At 37.8% G+C, this 19,651-nt stretch overlaps 1 protein-coding gene across 3 annotated transcripts in view; it reads right to left on the bottom strand.

Annotated features, from left to right (window-relative positions):
• The window catches only part of LOC149144169 (F-box/RNI-like superfamily protein), a 334,943-nt gene that overhangs the window by 236,405 nt on the left and 78,887 nt on the right, over window positions 1–19,651 (bottom strand). For all 3 annotated transcript variants that reach the window (XM_089450095.1, XM_089450093.1, XM_089450094.1), the window contains one exon: window positions 364–770. In XM_089450095.1, the coding sequence (XP_089306221.1) occupies window positions 364–770 (407 nt within the window). The remainder of the gene's footprint in view (window positions 1–363; window positions 771–19,651) is intronic.

Raw genomic sequence — 19,651 nt, 5'->3', positions numbered from 1 at the left:
ATTAGACTTTTAAGTTTTTAAACTACAATTTAGTACTTATATTATTTATTATAGTTAAGCTTATACCGTAAAGATCAATTTTTTTATTTCTTTATAATTTTTAATGTATAATATTGTCACTCCCAACCTGTCTTTTCCTAAAAATTTGCACAAAACTTGTAGCCATTCCAGACACTTTTATCCATGTTCCCAACATTCCCAGGTTCCAGAAACTCATGCAACAGAGGTAAATTATGAAGGTTACAAACTTTCCAAGAAACCCAAAAATAACTGGACTAAGAAGATTAGGCATATTAATTTCCTAACAGAAAAGTTGAATTAGCTTTATGACAAGGTGATGCAGAAGTCCAGAAAAATAATTACCTGTCTGTAAATTTCTGGAAGCTGCATAGTATAAGTGTCTTTAGTGAGATACAGAATCGACCCACAGCTTTTAAGGCTTCATCTGTGACATTTACACACTGTAAGTGCAAATAATTTAAAGCAGTGCAACCCTGAGCTATTGCCAGCAATCCAGCATCATTAACAGATTCAGAATCCAGGGTTAATTTTTCAAGACAGTGACAGTGGACTCCAACAGCTTCCATAGCTCTATCAGTTATCCTTGCACATGCTGCAATGCCAAGGGCTTTCAGTGTCTTTGCACAGCCAATTGCTATTGCTGTCACACCTCTGTCTGTCAAACCCTCACAAAACCGAAGATTCAAATCCTCAAGTTGTTTGCATTGTTCTCCTACAGCTGTAAGACCTTGATCACTTATATAGCAACCCTGTACCACAAGTGTTGAATTCAGCCATAACTTCTCTATAAATATTTGTACAAAAAAAATATAAATACCATAAACAAATAATACGCATGTCCAAATTCCAAACACTTACTCATAAAGCACATAGTCAATCAGTTTTACACTTTTAACATCGTTTATTCGCACATGAAACAGTGGAAAAAGTTGGTGGCTAAGAGGAGTATGGACATGGTATCCATCAATTCCAACTACTGTATCCTTCAACATAAAACTCCAGATATATAAAACAACCTCGTAAGATATCAGAATTAGATATATAAAATCCTAACTCAACGTGTCCTCAAAAACCTTCAAGGTTCTTGAAGAAACCTCCCTAGTGTCTCACAGCCATGTAGAGTGCATTCATGGACACCATAGGCATCCATCCATGCACACAAATCAGGGTAGCGTTCCTAGGGTACTCCCAGCCTTCAACCATGACTGGGAATGCATCCCTAATCCCAGTTTACATCCCATCTGCTGCATTGGTCTTCTACTATTAGAATACCATTTTGTTTGCCTTATAAAAATGTTAAGAGAACAGGATGCCAATAACCATGCATGAGTAACAAGTGAAATCTAAAGATTAATAATTAAGAACTACACAGATTGATGTGGGAGGTAGAGACTGGCCATCCCATTGTTCACAAGATACATAGTTATAGTTATACTATTCATAAGACAGTTACAGTATTCAACAACCAGCCAGCATGGTCACACACCCTGGGTCCAATAAGTCCTAAGGCCTAATGATCAATCTGCACCTGCAAGCCAAAGATTACCCTCAATCCTACAATCTTGCCTCACACGGAGGAAAAACTTATACAGGGTCTAAACTTCTGCAACTCATGGAACAAACAATTATTAATAGATGAAAGATGAGAAACTAAAATATAAACAGAACAATATCTTTTGTGAAGCTATAAAGGAGAAGACATTAAGTACGATGTGTGTGAGGATGTGTGTGGATGGCTGGGATTTTTGTGGGTGAGTTTGTTTGTGGAGGCCAGGGGTGCAGAAAGAGTGAACAAAATAGAATAGATAAGATAATTATATTAATGCCCAATTAATGACCAACACTGTAGGTCAATGGATTATAGGACTGAATAAGAAAGGTACAATCGATTTTAACTTATAAGCATCTGCAGGAATGCCTAAGGCTACTCAAAAACAAAAAGTAAGCTAAAGAAACAGCGTGATCAAGTAATGTGGGAAAAAACAGAGGAGCAGAAGCAGCAGCTAGAGATATATCAGCGCCACAAATGGAAATGAAAGTTGAGGTGAAGGCAAACAAAAGCCACCCTTGTCTTTATCAGCCACCAAGAAGGCATTGATTTGAATCACAACAATGTCATCTAAGAATCCAGAGAGGGCCCAAAGAGGTCACACTATGGGATCATGAGCAGAAGTCAGCCATCCAATAAAACTCTCTTAACACTCAAGGTCGTCAAAAAGAATGTGGTAATGGAAAACCGATGGTCAATGTCCTATAAAGGGTGAGCCCATCTCAGAGGTCTCCGAATTCTAGGATGCATGTTAGGCCAGTGAGCTAAGAGTTGTGTCATGAGTGAAGCCTTGTCAAAACCCTAGTGGGACTAGTTTGTGGGTAGCAAGTCCATCGGAGATGTTGGATCTCATTGATCTAGAAATTAATGTCACATGTAATTTTGCACATCACTTACAGTCTATGTCACAGGATTCAGGTTCGAATTCGAGTTCGACAACAATAAAATTCTATTCGAGTTCGAAATTTGATATGAGGTTTGGATAAGGTTCGACATTAAGTTCAAATCCCTATATATAAAACGATATATATAGATAATTGCACTTTATGCTAGTTAGATTATGTCTACTTATATATCTATAGTTTCTATTATGCATTTTGATTTAACTTTTAATATAGCATATAAACTAAAAAATAACCTGAAAAATAGATGGGAAATTGTGGCAGAAGTTGGAACCATTGAAATATAGTTTCTATTATGCATTTTGATTTAACATTTAATATAGCATATAAAGTATAAAATAACATGAAAAAAAGAAGGGAAATCATGGCGAAAGTCGAAACTAGTGGTGTCGTGCCCATGGTCAATAGCGAGTCAGAACCACTGATTTTGTGCCCATAGTTCGCAGCGAGACAGAACAACTAAAACCTTCACCCATCCTACGCTGCAAAAGCATCGTCACTTGACGACATAGGTAGGGATAATGGAATCGCAAACTTACCAGTAGCCTAGTGGAGTTAAATCGCACAACGCTACAATGCAGAGATGAGGGTCAAGGGTTAGAAGCAATGTGGTTGGTGGTATGGAGAGGACGCGCAGAGGTCGACCATACCGTAGCACATTGAAGCGAGTCGGCAGTGTGAGACAAAGTTTTAGAACGAACCCCGAGTCGAACCAAAACAAATTCAAAATTTTATTTGGTCATATGGTGAGGATGCGCAGACATCAACCATATCGTAGCAAATTGAAGAGGGTCGGCAGTGTGATCCCAGATCAAACCTAGGTCCAAACAAAACGAATTTGAAATTTTGTTTGGAGTACGTCGAATTTCAAACCTCAACAAAGAAGTTCGGCGAACCCTGTGACATTGCTTATAGTCATTTATGATCAAGGTCGGGAGCAAGAGAGTGACAAAACATAAACATCTGATCTAACAAGGTTTGTCCTAGGTGAACACTATCAAATTTATCTCGTGAGATCTAATACCTCCCTCAAAAATAAAGCTAGACACATGTTACATATATTGTTATCGAGAATTTAACGCCAAGAGTCTGAAATTTAAATTATTAGCAATATCATGAAAAATATTGAAAATTATCAAGAAACTTAAAAGGGAAAAAAATACAAAATTAATCATTTGTTCTCAATTTTTTAAACTTCTAAAACAATATCAACATCAAACAAACACATTCTCACATAAATATGAAAATAAAAATACAATATAAAATGTATAAGATGTCAAGTGGTACATTAGACATCGTTACTGAAATATGACAATCTATCATGAGTCATAAGTCCTAATAGAAATCACATCAAAACAAAAACAATTATATCTCATGAGATGATCATCATGAGGCATTTAGATACTACAAGGCTAATCATGATGCACTATGATAGCAATGAATCCCTCAAACCCTTTTACAAGCAAAGGTCTTCACTAGCTTTTTTTTCCTCTAGAAGCAATAACTGGAAGCGTTGACACTAAGCCTACAATGGAAGAAGGTGCAACTCTTGATGACAAGGTGGAAACTAAAATGGGATGTCTTCCGCCTCTTCCCTTAGTTACTTGTTTCTATGGAAGTGGTGGCACTAGTTGCAGCATGTTAGCTTATGGGATTTGATAACATCGAACAGGTGTTCTAGTTTCTAAAGTGTCAAAGAGGCTAAGGAACACGAGATCTCCAAAACACAAAAAAGGTTTCAAGATAAAACACTTAGAAACCTCTCAATTAAATTAATTGATCAATAATTAAAAAGTTCCTAAGTCTAACCTAGGAAAATTGATTAATTAATGGGTATTAATTGAGGAAATCAACTTTTGCTCTAGAGACTTCCAGAAAGTGACTTGATGAAGTCTAAGATGATCTGAGCCATCGATCACGATTAGATCTTGGTCATTGATGCTCCAACGAGAGATTATAAGAGCAAGTCGACAAGATGGAGATAGATACAATTGTGAGAGCAAGGGAGCAAGGCAGTGTGAATTACCCAATACGCAGTATTCAACGAGGGAGGAATTTGAGCCAAGGAGTGGCAGGGGTTACAACAAGGAGAATTTCCAGAGAAATTCTCAAGTGGTTTTCCATTTTCCAGTGTCAAGGAAGGAAGGTTGAATTATCTAGTAGGGAGGTTGATTTCTGTAGTGTGAGTTGCCTAGTTTGCCAGTGTGAGTGGTCGATAGAAGGATCGATTCGACGACTAGAGCCCGGATCAAGTCCTGGGAGGCCTAGCGAATTGTTTCCAAACATAGAGACAGGCAGGACGACTTGGCAGGAGTTTCCAAGGCAGTATGAAAGTCCTAGATGCTACAGTGCGCATTTCTGCCCAATGGTGCGAGTGTCAGGGAGAGTGAGAGTGGCTAAGGAGAGGCCAGATTGATTCGCTGAGAGGGATAAGGGTTCTCCTTGTATTTTTCTAGTAAGGTAAAATCTATGTCACACGGTTCGAGTTCGAATTCGAGTTCGACAACGATTAAGTTTGATTCAAATTCGAATTTTCCGATCAAGTTCGAATGAGGTTCGGCATTAGGTTCGACTATACATATTTTTCAATATATATATATATATATGACAAAATAATAGAAAATTCAAAATCGATCCATAAACACATGAACACAAATTCTTATTAGTAAACATACATGAATAATGTAATCATTCTAACATCTAGTTAAATGTAAACATACACAATAGTAGTTTGTAAAAAGAAATGACATAATTTTCAGTCTTCAAAATTTAAATGAATGTCAAATACTAGTAATCTTTTAAAAAATCACATAATCAAAACATGATCAAAATTTAAACATACACATCATTGTAGGACATCTTCAAATTTCAAAATTTTAAATATCATCAAAGTCATCAACACATGGAATTCCATCATTTGGCTCATCTAGTGAGTCATCATCAATGCTAATATAATAAGGAAGTCATAAAGACCATTGCCAAATAGTTATAATCCATAAAATTGTTCTAGGAAATTCAAAAAACATAGATAATCTATACTTATGGCCTACTAGACTCTAGTATGATCAAAAAGCTCTCAATCATCATGTGCATATGGCATAGTAAAGGCACTAGAATGGTGATCATCAAAGTCATCAATAGATGGAATTCCAACATTTGGATCATCTAGTGAGTCACCATCAATGCTAATATCATCTTCTTCTGGCTCTAGATCAGCATCAAACCATGGCTCGGAGGAACTAGATGCATCTTTGGCCACACTACTCAAGGCCAACTTCAAATTACTGCGAACATAAACAAGGTCTTCCAACCTTGTAGACAATAATTTGTTTCTTTTCTTGGACTGGATATGGTTAAAGCTACTCCAGTTCCTTTCACAAGCAGAGGCACTTGATCCCTGGCTCAAAATACGAACTGCAAAACGTTGCAATTCAGGAGTCTCTGATCCATAAAACTGCCACCATCTCCCTGGAGGAATATTGGGCCTATCTTGTACTGCACTAGACCTTGCAAATATTCCCTCTTCCAACCTGTATGCTCGGAGCTGCTCTCTAAATCTCCTGCATTCTTCTAGATCAGGGACCAACCGTTCAACTGCATCATAAAGGCCATTCATGACTTCTGCATCATTTGTTCTTTCTATCCCAAAGACTCTAGGATCCAAATAACAAGCTGCTGCATGTAAAGGACTATGCAACATCTTCCATCTTTCATCAATCATCTCTCATATTGCAATGTACTCATTTTCCTCATTATTAAAAGATTTTGCAATGGCTTCTTTAGCACGATCCATGCCCTCATAAACAAAACCCATGGAAGAGGTATCACTATCAACCATGCGAAGCATATCAACAATTGGTTCACATACTTCTAAGACCTTCTGAGCATTGTCCCAAAAAGCATTCCCTAAAATCACCTGTTCCAACTCCTTTCCTTTAGCTTCCTTTGAAAGATGAGACTTTTCCCACTCATTGTTGCAAAAAACACCTCTTATACTCCCTTTTTCTTCAACTAGCCTTTTGATAGTAATATAATATGTGGCAAACCTGGTGTCACAAGGCCTGAGCAACTCTCTAGATGCATTATTCCTGTACAAGCTCAATGTGAGTTGATGGTTAAATATGAAGTGAGAAATTTGTTTCCCCCTCCGAACTGTCTCGTTAATCCATGGAAACTTTGCCAAGTCATGTAACAATAAGTCAAGACAATGAGCAGCACAAGGTGTCCAATATATTTTTCTGTATTTATCCATGACCATTTTTCCTGCTCCAACACAATTTGAAGCACTATCAGTTATAACCTGGACCACATTTTCTTCTCCAACCTCAAGAATAGCTTCCTCTAAAATCTTGAAAATAAATTCAGAGGTCTTCTTATTCCCTGATGCATCAACTACTTTCAAAAAAAGTACCCCTTTAGGGCAAGAAACCAACACATTAATAAGAGGTCTATGATTCATATCTGACCAGCCATCTGATAAAATTGTGCACCCTGTTTCCTTCCAAGAGTCTTTGATCTTCTACAAATTCTTTGTAACTCTTTCTTTTGACCTCTTCAAAATAGTGGTCCTTATAGTCTCAGAACTAGGAGGGACATATCATTTACCAAAACCTGCCATCATCTTACACGCGTTGATGAAGTAGGGGCTTCTTGCCACATTAAATGGAATTGCAGATTCAAAAAACATATCACCTACAGCATCATCAACTTCTTGTTTCTGCATGGGCTTCCAAAGAGTATTTAATGTAGCTGTCCCACTTGATTTACTGATCTTTGACTGAGATGAACTGCCAACACCAACCGAGCTTGAAGAAAGTGCAGATAATGAATTGTAACTCATTGCAATTTCTGTTTGAACACGTTGTCTTTTGTTTTCATTCACTTTCTTAGCCTTTTGTATATTGTCATAATCTTTTTTAAGTGTCTCCTTGAGCTTTGCAGACACATTCTTGCAACCTTCAATGCCACCTCCTTTGCCATTAGTGACAGAAAGTAAGTGGTCCATGACTCTAGTCAAAGATCCAAAAAATTCATTATTACATAACTTGCATTTCAAATGCCTCCCATGAGGCCTGTCCAATTTCTCCACATATTTCCATCCTTCTGCCGTTGACTTTGGAGGTGCCATGACAAATATGTCTGCATTTTTGTTGGCAATGGCATATTAAAATTCGAATTTAAATAAATGATAAAATAGTGAAATTCAATTTTCAAATACAAATAAAACTTGATATTTTGATTAAAAAGTAAAAGTAAAAAAATCTGTTGAATCATACTAGGTCCTAGAACCCTGATAGGGTGTTTGACTTATCTTTTAATATGGATCACTTCTAAATCTTATTACAAGCATATAGAAGTTATCAAAACTGAAACTGTATTGCAGCTGGGGAAAAACAGTCATATATATTATAAACAATGCATAAAATACTCAAATTTTAATAAAAAGATTATACATTTAATGATTTATGTACATCATTGTGTAAAACCAAATCATTGGACTAAAGATCTAACATTTTGAACTGTATTGGGCAGTTTTCATTGGACTCACTAACTGGAGTCTGGCAGAATGCTGTCATAATAATTGAAGATGCCCATATGAGGCTCATTCTGCCAAAATTAACAATAAGATATATTTACGAAGGACACTATCTTCCAGACTTCCACTTCTAACAAGCACATAAATAATTGACTAACAAAACATTACACAGACCAGAAGTATATTGGAGCTATTTGTTGAGTTCTTTGAAAGAAGTATCAATTCAGTTCTTGAAAGAGACCTCATGGCAAAGTGGTTGGACTTCCCAACTATTTTGGGAAGAAGGAATGCAATTTCTTTATCTCATGGAAATTTTTGGGATGTCACTGTCTAAAGAGAACAAAACACTAGTTTTTAGTACAATGGTGGATGGATTGAAGACATTTAAGCAGGTTGCAAATGCATCATGCATGCACTTGATTATCAATAGTTTTATATAAACTTTAAAATGTATTATTGTTTTTTACTGTTATGTGGAAATAGGAAATTTAAAGGCATTGCTTTCAAGTTTCAGCAATGATTACCAACAGCCAATAAGCATAATAAGGAAATGAGAAACATGGAAATCCTCTGGATTTCAAATTAACGCCTCTTCTCAGATGCTTATCCTTTATACTAAATTAAAATAAGTTAAAATTGATCCAATGCTTTTTACTTATTTATATGACATTTATGTGTGCCTAGTTTCAGACTTTCAGCAATGACTACAAACAGTCAATAAACAGAAAAAAGAAATGATAACTATAAGCATGGAAATCTGGCTTTCAAATTAACACCTCTTCTCAGAATCTCAGATGAGCGTTCTTTATACTAACTAAGTTAGGTTAAATTCGATTCAGTGTTTGTTACTTAATATATATGACATTTAGTTGTGCTTCTAGTTTCTACTATATTGTAGCCTTGCGGCTGATATATCATTTTGGGTTTTGAATCACTTTTTTTGGTGAATTTTTCACCTATGTGACCATAACAAGTCAACATCCTAGGCACTATAAGGTTCCAAGTCCCATTACTTTTATTTACTTCTACTATGGTAAGCTACGTTGTGTGCACACCCAACAGACTTGGCCCCATTGTAAGTCAAACCATCTGATTGAATAATGCAGCACTATAAAACCACTAGTCTGATCTCTATTGTTAACAAACAAATCAGAAACATAGCCGTTTGCATAATGCAGTTCAAAGTCAAACGGTAAAACTAACACAGGTAACTTCAATCCTAAAAATGTGACGTGCTAGTGCTATGGCAAGTCGGGGTATACGCCGGAAAGTACCTTCTGTTATGTTTTTTTTGTTGGCATTTGTCAGATCATGCAAATCTGATGATGTTTGCTATTGAAGATAATCTGGAAACTAAGCCTTTTCATGAACACCAGGAAACATGGTTGTAAACATGATTATTTTTACAAGTACTGGGATTCACCGGTCTGAAATTTCTGGCTACAGTTTGCATTCAACGATTGCTGGAAAGCTAAAGTTGTTAAGGAAATTGTAATACATGGTTTAAATAAAAAAATGACTAGTTACTGAACACAACCTCGGTTGCTTTTAAGATTGCAACGCTAAAGGGGGACTGATTCAAAGAAGTTTTGAAATCCTACTAATTAGTCAATGGCCCAGGTCTTTGGGAAAATAATTTACTAAACATGAAAACATAGATTATTGTTCGGGCATGGATGTTAAAATTGTAAATACCTCTGAACAGTGAAGACTGAAGTTATGTCCAAAAGGGTGTTGCGTGCACACTGGTGCCGCGGTGCGTCGGTGGTCTGCGTCATGCGACTGCTCAAAGCCTCACGCGGCAAGCCTCGGTCCTCAGGCTCACGAGTCACACTGCGTGCCCACTGCCTCAGGCCTGCACGTCTTCAAACTCACTGCAAACTGCACAGCGCTATCGCTATCAAGTTATCAACAACTGAGAACTCTACAAACAAACACTCAGCCTCAATCGATACTCTTCCCGACAGTGTGTGCCAAAACGGTAGCCAGCGACGGTTTATAAAAAATCATTTGGCAAGAAGAATTGTTAAAAGGCGGTATGCGGCCCCTGGTTTTTTTTCCAAAACCATCAAGGAAAACCGTCGAACCTGAAAAAATTCGTTTAAGTTCGCGATTCGGTTCGATTAGGTTCGTTGAGGTTCGTTAGGTTCGATGAGGTTCAAGTTCGACTTGAGGTTCGACTTTCATGTTCGCCGAACCTGAACGAACCTCAAAAATTTTTTACAGGTTCGCTGAATTTCGAACCTAAAGCTTCAAGTTCACCGAACCCTGTGACTTAGGGTAAAATTATCGGAGCGAAGCCAGGAAGGCCAGCAGTTGTAATTCTCCATATTTGTTGCATAATAAAATAAACCCTCATTTGTTGCACCAGTTTTCCCTTCAGGGTTTTTCGGGGACTTTTAGTCCAAAAATATTGGTGTCTATTTTTTATGTGTGTGCATCTATTTCTCAATTCCTGATTTTATAGGCCGCCAGAGTATTTTTATTGTGAAGAAATGTGATTTATTCGTTAGTTGTCGTATACAAATGAACTGCTAATCAGTTAGAAAGAGAATAATTTCCAGCCGGTGCATTCACAGAAATTTCATATGGTATTAGAGCGTTATTGATTAGATCAGAGGCTCGAAGGTGAAAGATCGAGAGATTGTGCAGTTTCAGAGGGAGATCCGAAGCACAGGGTTCAGATCTGCACAAGCCAAGCTAGGGTGTGAATTGTAGAGGTGGAAAATTTGATTTCCAGATCCAGTTCGAGGAAAGTGTGAATTGCCCGAGAGCAGAGTTTGCATGCAACGTGGTTGATAAGAAGTTGTTCCGATGAGCAAATTTATTGATTCGCAAAGAAGATTTGGGTGCAGAAGATTTGCAATAAGGGTTGTAGTTGCAGATCTGCACAGTGCAAGAAAAGAAAAGCACACAAAGGAGATTTCCATATTTTCTCAGAGGGTTTCCAGTTTCTAGTTTTCAAGAGGAGATCTATGATTTCCAGTAGCAGTAGGCCGAATAGACTTGCCAATCCAGCCAGTGCGTACTTCAAGAGCAGTAGTATGTGTGCAAGATTCCAAAGAAGGGCTTTTGGAAGGTAGTGTGAGTTGCCCAGTTGAAGAGTTACAGCCAAAGCAACTTCTAAGAAGGACATCGAAGGCAAGTGCAGGATCAGATTTGTCGGTACAAGAACAGATCTGTGCATTTCCAAAGACAGTGCAAGTAACAAAATTGGTCGAGCATGAAGGAGAAAGAGATTTCTAGTACTAATCACCAATTTATTTGAGTTTCGCGGGGATGGCCACAACAGGACTCAAGGATCAAGAGAGACTTGACAGAGCCTCTAACTTTGGCATTTGGAAGGCCCGGATGCAATTCCTTTTGGAGGAGCATGGTCTAAAGGAGTTTGCGACAAATGTCATGCAGAACCAACAGATCCACAACAGTGGGCAACCTTCAAGAAAAAGATGGCCAAAGCTAATAGAATGGTCCTGGATGGTTTTCGAGATCATGTCATCTCGCATATTGCATATAAAAATACAAGTGGGATGTCATCGTGAAGTTGTATGAGAATCCATCAGAGAATCACAAAATGATTCTCAAGGAGAAGCTGAGGACCACTAGGATGCAGAAGGGTGAAGGCGTTACTTCCTATCTCACCAGACTTCAGAATGTCTAAGATGAACTTGCAGTTGTTGGAGAGAAATCATCTGATGATGAGCTTGTCTGCACAACTCTAAATGGATTTTCCATGGAGTGGCATACATTCGTCCAAGTTAATTTTGAGCGAGATGCACTTCCAAGATAGAATCGCCTATGGAGTGACTTCACTCAGGAGGAGCTGAGACTCAGTGTCGCAAAAGGTACTATCAGTAGCAGTAGCTAAGGACCGAAAGATGAGAAGGAAGAGGAAATTGTAGCCCTTGCAGGGAAAAGGAAGGCGAAGAAGGGTCCCAATCAAGGACAAAACTCAAAGGGAAGCGAAAAGAAGGAAAAAGCCCTGTTCAAGTTCAAATGGCTTCGAATGTGGTGAGTTTGGTCACTATGTCACCCAATGTCCTAAGAGGAAGAAGGACAAGAAGGGGAGCAGCAGACGCAGTTTCGGTAGAAATAGATGAGTTGACCTCCAGGTTGAGGAGTTCACATTAATAGATTCTAGACCTCCAAATGGAGGAGGAGCATGAGGCTTCAGATCGATGAGAGACACAAGGTCCATGGAAAGAGCATTATTCTTCACATGGATCAATTCCTGTGCTACGGGAACCCACAATACAAAGTAGCAGGAGGAGATCAATGTTCAATAGCCGTAGTCAGATCTTGAGGAACATTGCAGAGCTAGTTGCAATCAAATAATACAGAGGTACAGAAATAGTTGGGCGCAATCAGATGCTCAGTAGACAGTAGAGCTAGTTGCAGTGAGAGACTCTAGGGACAGTTGTAGGGACACAATTGATTAGTAGAGATCGGGTTTCCAGTTGCAATTACAGGAAATTCGTGTGATTGAGGAGGCAATGTGAATTGTCCAGTTTTGAGGTTGCAGGTGCAGTTTCAACCAAAGTGAGATTCCATGAGGGAGATTCCATCCAGGAGATATTTTCGAGTTTTGTTTCAAAGGGAGATCAAGTGAAGTGTTATAGATCTGATCCAAAAATATATGAAAATAGAAATAAACCCAAAAAATAACAAAATATGAATATAGATAGAAATGCTTCTTTATTGATCAAACTCTTAAGCTAGGGCAACACCATACATTCACTCCTTAAAGAATGAGAACACTCCACAAGCCATATGCCTGTTCATACAAGATTCCTTGACATCTCTTAATGGGGAGTCTCTAGCCTCTATATAGGCCTCATACATACAATACCATGGGTCATTACCATGGTTCCCTCAATACCATCTATCCAATACAATGGGCTTATTACATTATTGCTAACTACTTGTGGTGCCTTATATGATACGGGTTAACCACTTTATTTATTACTATGGCCCATTCCATTATTACATTATTCCCTTAAGTACCTCCCTCTGTACCCCATACTATCCCTCCTAGGTATACTACATTCCACCACCCTTAAACATGTTTCGTCCCCGAAACATAAGAAGAACACAAATAATAAGATCTACTCGAAAGAGTAGTCCACTTGTACCATGCACGTGCATCTAGCGATCCAAGAGAAAGGTGAACCCTCGATCTACCTGGAGCCTCGCTCGCTTGAGATGGAAATTGATCTTGGCGGCTCTTCTGCGTTGATGTGTAGCAGGTGGATCGTCGCCTCTCTCTATTTGTCATGCGGGGTTTTTGTCCTTGTGGCTAATTTGTTGCCATCGTGTTGGTTGTTTTCTTGCGAGGTGATGTGGGTGGTGATATGCTAAAGTTTTAACCAACAGTGTATCTTTTTTTAATTCACCACCAAATGGAGCCTGCTTGGTATCTGGTACATGTTGTGGCGTCTTCTATTGTTGCTTATCTTCCAATATTACTTCAACCACGGATTCCTCATCTAATGTATCCGTACTTGTAACATTTTCTGCTTCAGCCTCCTTGGACTCTACCTGTTTTGCTCATACCTGGTTTGATGTTTGTGTTTGGTTGTCGACCATCAAGGGCTCATCATCTGATGTGTCAGTCCCTGGAACATCTTCTGCTTCAGCCTCCTTGGACTCTACCTGTTTATTAATGGAAATAACCTGTGATGTAATTTTCTTCTTTTTATACCAGAGCTTCAGGAATTTTTTCTACACATTAATATTGATAGTACCCACATTTTCTATCCAAGGATATCCCAAAACAGCATCCATGTTATCCATATATGAAGTATAAAAATCACAATGCAACACATACTTATCCATAAAAAGCGTCAAGACTCAAATCTTTATAAACTTGAACATCCTCATTATCAACCTATGTTTTTTCAATGTGTTTTGCTCGAACTTGCAATTTTTTTGCCAAATTGACATTTTTAAGATTTTGCTTGAAACTAGGATTTATAGACACAATGATCTTCTCCTTCTGAATACATCCATGAACCTGTAATAAGGAGATACTAGTAGAAAATAACCCCTTACATGTCTCATTCCCCTGTTTTCTAATATGAGACCATTTTTCTAAAAGGATTTCTTTTATTTTTTCATGAGGAAGTCACAACATTGAATTGTCAAGTGAGTACACCATTTAACAGCCTCATCTTTTATATTAAATAGTAGGCAACTTCTCCAAAATTGTTTGCGTCGAGACTTGAGATATTTTATAAATTCTTCAATAATAGGGCCCTTATCGTTCTCTGTAAAAAATTCCTTGCTAGAAGCCATGAAGAGGGTTTTGAAAAAAATTTACTTGGCGAAAATTTAAAATGGCCACCGCTCGGTCAATATTGCTCAGAATCCCTATTATGACTTGCTTTCGGAAATGGAACAACCATTATGCATCTTCCCATGTGATAGAAATCCCAATCTAGGCACTGGAATTTCAGATTCGCGCTGCAACTGTCCTGCCGTCACAAAAATTTATGAAAAAAGAGTTGATTTTAAATCAGCGATATCTCCCTCATCCGGACTCCGATTCGACCGATTTTTCTTTTGAAATTGGGTATTTTTTTGCAAAGAACCCAGATCTGTAATTAGATTTTACAAATTTTGCACCAGAACGTATAGATCTGATTTGCAAACTTGTTGCCCCAAAAAATGTCTGCAACATAGCTGATTTTTAAATCAGTGATATCTCCCTCATCCGGACTCCGATTCGGCTGATTTTTTTTTTTCAAATTGGGTATTTTTTTGCAAAGAACCTAGATTTGCAATGAGATTTTGCAAATTTTGCACCAGAACATGCATATCTAATCTACAAATTCCCGCCCCAAAAATTCCTGCAAAAAAAAATATATATATATATATATGTTCATTTTCCTCTTTGCCCCAGAAAGTGCTCTGATACCACTTGTTATAGATCTGATCCAAAAATATATGAAAATAGAAATAAACCCAAGAAATAAAAAGATCTGAGTATAGATAGAAATGCTTCTTTATTGATCAAATCCTTAAGGTAGGGCAACACCATACATTCACTCCTTAAGGAAGGAGAACACTCCACAAGCCATATGTCTGTTCATACAATATTTTTTGACATCTCTCAATGGGGAGTCTCTAGCTTCTATATAGGCCTCATATATACAATACCATGGGTCATTACCATGGTTCCCTCAATACCATCTATCTAATACAATGGGCTTATTACATTATTGCTAACTACTTGTGGTCCCTTATATGATATGGGTTAACCACTTTATTTATTACTATGGCCCATCCCATTATTACATTATTCCTTTGGGTACCTCCCTCTGTACCGCATACTATCCCCCAGAGGTATACTACATGAAGACTCATTATTGCAATTGTTTGTGGCGGCAGTGCAGTAATAGCAACAGAGCAGTAGCAGCAATGGTGTGAGGTGGATCAAAGTATGCGCAGTGTTGATAGACAGTGTTTGCCAGTTGTCTTCTTCACAAGTGATTTTCAATGATAAACAGTCAGATCAGTATGAGATGTGAGGAAAGGAGGTAAAACAGATGTCAGACATCAACAGTGTGGTCAGTCCAGCTACAGGATATAGAGGAGTATGTTGGAGAAGAGAACACTTTCCTCGCTAAGAGGGAGTGTTAGTTTATGGATTTTGGTAGCATCAGACAAGTGTTCTAGTCTCTAAGACAGCAGATACTCCAAAGCCCAAAAAAGGCTTCAACAGAAAACACTTATAAACCTCTTAATTAAATTAATTGATCAATAACTAAAAAGTTCATAAGTCTAACTTAAGAAAAGTGATTAATTAATGGGTATTAATTAAGGAAATCGACTTTTGCTCTAAAGACTTCGAGAAAGTGACTTAATGAAGTTTAATGATTTGAGCCATAGATCACTATTAAGTCTTGGTCGTTGATGCTCCAGCGAGAGATTATAAGAGGAAGTCGATGGGATGGAGATAGATACAGTTGCGAGAGCAAGGGAGCAAGGCAATGTGAATTACCTAGTGTGCAGTATTCAGCGAGCAAAGAATTCAAGCCAAAGAGTAGCAGGGGTTGCAGCATGAAGAATTTCCAAAGAAATTCTTAGGTGGATTTCCAATTTTTAGCGTCAAGGAAGGAAGGGCGAATTATCCGACAGGGAGTTCGATTTCTACAGTGCGAATTGCCCAGTTTGTCAGTGCAAGTTACTGAGAGAGGGATCAATTGAGCAACCAGAGCCCAGATCAAGTCCTGGGAGGCCTAGCGAATTGTTTCCAGAGGCAGAGATAGGCAGGACGACTTGGCAAGAGGAGCTTCCGAGGCAGTGCAAAAGTACCAAAAGGCTACAATGCACATTTTTGCCAAGTGGTGCGAGTGTCTGGGAGAGTGCGAGTGGCCAAGGAGAGGCCAAATTAATTTGTTGAGAGGCAGAAGTGTTCTCCCAGTATTTTTCCAATGAGATAAAATTGTTGGAGTTAAGCCAAGAAGGCCAGCAGTTGTAATTTTCCATATTTGTTGCATAATAAAATAAACCCTCATCTGCTACACTGGTTTTCCCTTCGAGGGTTTTTCAGGGAGTTTTAGTCCAAAAATATTGGTGTCTATTTTTTGTGTGTATCTATTTCTCAGTTCCATATTTTATATTCTGCAGCGTACTTTTATTGTGAAGAATGCAATAGTAATTTATTCTTTATTTGTCATAAACAAATAATCTGCTAGTGAGATAGAAGAACAAACTCCAGTTGGTGCATTTAGGGAAATTTCACACAACACACTTTCAATGCCCTCCCTCTACTCCAGATCTCTCTCATAAAAGTGGAACATCTTGTTAGCACTCGGTAATTTTCTGAGGTTGCAGAAGAAAATCACCAAAGTAACCACAAACCAACTTTGGAAGCTGGGATCTAGCCCTACCAACTTCAGAGAGGACTCTCTCTGTAAGATTTAACTATGTTTGATTGAATGTTAGGCTAGTTATTATGTTTGGGGGTTTGATTTGTATTTGAGTGGTTGGTTGATAACTTAGATTTCCATTGGGCTATGGAGTTTGTTACATAAAATACAGATTAACTATAGTATCTACAGATAGATCTCACAAGGCAAGGTAGTCAAACTAACTGGATTCTTTAAAGTTTGTGAAATGGAGAAGAAGAACAGAGTAAGATTCACTTTAAAATATAGCGCATTGTTACTTAAATTCTATATTCAAAGATTAGAAGAAAACATAGAAATGATTCGTAGCCAAGTGTAGAGTGTAAATTTAAACAAATTCTGCCCTTTATTTATCTATTGAATAATTCAGATTTTAGAAAACAATCATGTGCTATAAATAGAGAGATACAAACACATAAAACAGATAGATGTACTTCACCAAACAACTTGAAACATGAATCCTGTGAAAGAGCTTTTGTATTGCTTTGGAAAATCTGTTGATGCTTCAGTGAAAGACATACAGTAGTGTTTCTTTGTACAAAAACCAACATCTCTTACTTCAAATGATGAAGTATTTATACAAATTCTAAACTAAAATATCTTGAAAAAATATCAAGATTTGTTACAAATATCTCAAACTATATTAGACAAATAAAACTGAAATATAGGACATTCAAAACTAATGAATCTACTTGGCACTATCTTTATGGATTGTTGGTGTCAAAGAAGAGCAATTCGAATTTGATAGCAACTCTTATTTGATGAGGTGGCATCCAAGTCACTAACTGTCTTTGAGCTTTTTCCTCCCGAAATTTTGAAAAATAGGGTCTTGTAATCCCTTTGTATATCCCAAACCATAATAGTTGTTAGAAAACTGAGAGAGGTTTTTGTAAATGATGATGTTGGCAACAAAACCCTCTTTCAGTTTTTGAAAATTCATTTCCACCGGCTCAGAAACCACATTTGAAAACACTGACTAAAAACAAGAAAATTCGGGAAAATATGCCTGCAAAGATTCATCCAAATCTCCCAAACCATAACATCTGTTAGAAAACTGAGAGAGGTTTTTGTAAATGAGGATGTTATCAGCAAAAACCTCTTTCCATTTTTAAAAATTCGTTCTTATTTGTTTGTAAACCATGTTTTAAATTACTGTGTTGTATAGGAAAAAACATAGTTTAACTGATCGTGAAACAGACATATGATGTGGAGGCGGGAGGTGACATGGAGGTGGGGAATGATGTGGAGGCACATGGTTGGTGGGAAGGAAGTGGGGTCCGCAAGGGTGATGTGGAGGTGAGTGGTAAAACAGTCCGAGTGGCAACAGTGAGTGGTGCGGGAGTGACAACGAGGTTAAATGTTGGCGGGAGGTGATAGGCAAAAGGGATACGTGGCGGTAGGGGTATGGTGGTTGAGCGGAAGTGGGTGGTGACTTCAGCGGGAAGGCGGGTTATGGCGAGAACGACGGAAACCAATTTCAGAGGGGGCTCGGCGCTGTTTGTGGTATTAGGGGGGGGGTTGAAATCATGAGGGAAAGACACATAGTGGTAGGGAAACTGCTTTTTGGATCCCCCCCCCCCCACCCTCGCCGTTAAAGAGAATCATAGCAGAGGGAGGGGTCCAAAAAGACGCTGGAGCCGTCCGATGAAAAAGGCATGATAACATACGACAAATCTTCGTTTGTCGTTTTCAACTCTGCACTAAAATCAAAGCTATAATACCAAGGCCTTATTACAATTTATTTAATCACATTTAAATGATGTGATTAATTTAATCTAAACATACTTAATTATCCTCTAATGTTGCATTTTGACTTGCAAGCATATTTTTTTATTTTTCTTAAAGTTTTGACATTTTTTTGGAAATAATTTACAACATGGAATATTATTTACAACATTTCAAACATAATAATGATCAGTAATAATCAAACAATCCTATAAAAATTAATGGACCCTAACATAGGCTCCAGCTAGGGATGGCACTCTTCTTGTGAGGTGTCAAGAAAACAGTAGACTAGTAGGTTGATCCCAAATCTGCAACCTGTTCTGCCATAAAATCTCTGTGAATGAAACTCTAAAACTGAAATCAAAACCATTCTACGCACAGAAAACTGAAGTTTGAAATACACTGAACCAAAATCTAAACTGAAAGATGTACTGCAATCTGAAACTGAAACTGGAAAGAATGCTTGAAAAGATGCTCAGGGCACTGAGCTTATTTGCACACTGCTACCTACCCTATACTGTTGAAAACCATGTTGAATCAAATAATACAAAAAAGCCAATGAAGCCAGTCAAGTAGCTGTTGAAACAAGTGGGCTGCTTGACTATTTGTTAGCACAATCAAAAGGACAACTTGACTTTTTGTCCATAAAATCAAAGTTGTAGAGAGTAATGGAAACTGTTGTTGGATCTGGCCATGAAAACATGATTGAACACTTAAGCTGAAAAGAACCTCCATGTAGTTTTCTATAGGATCAGTAAAGGATTGATTAATTAGTTTACCTTGCAAGCCTTCATTAACCGATTGAGAATGGAAGATTTCATCAGTTGTATTCTCAAGGTTAAACCCTGATTCCCACTGTTCAGTTTCAGACTTGTACTTGAAAACATAATTCTCAGCAATCTGCAAATCAAAAGGCAATACAATCTCCTCTTGTTTTGGAGAAGGAATATTTTCCAAGAATTGTTTAGGATCTCGGAAATTATAGAACTGAATCTGATAATCCAAA

The sequence above is a fragment of the Pinus tabuliformis genome, chromosome X (assembly GCF_031772625.1).
Source record: "Pinus tabuliformis cultivar Carrire ecotype Pingquan chromosome X, CPIR1, whole genome shotgun sequence".
NCBI classification, from domain to species: domain Eukaryota; kingdom Viridiplantae; phylum Streptophyta; class Pinopsida; order Pinales; family Pinaceae; genus Pinus; species Pinus tabuliformis.
The sequence above is the reverse complement of the archived record's forward strand: the minus strand, read 5'-3'. Positions and strand labels throughout refer to the sequence as shown.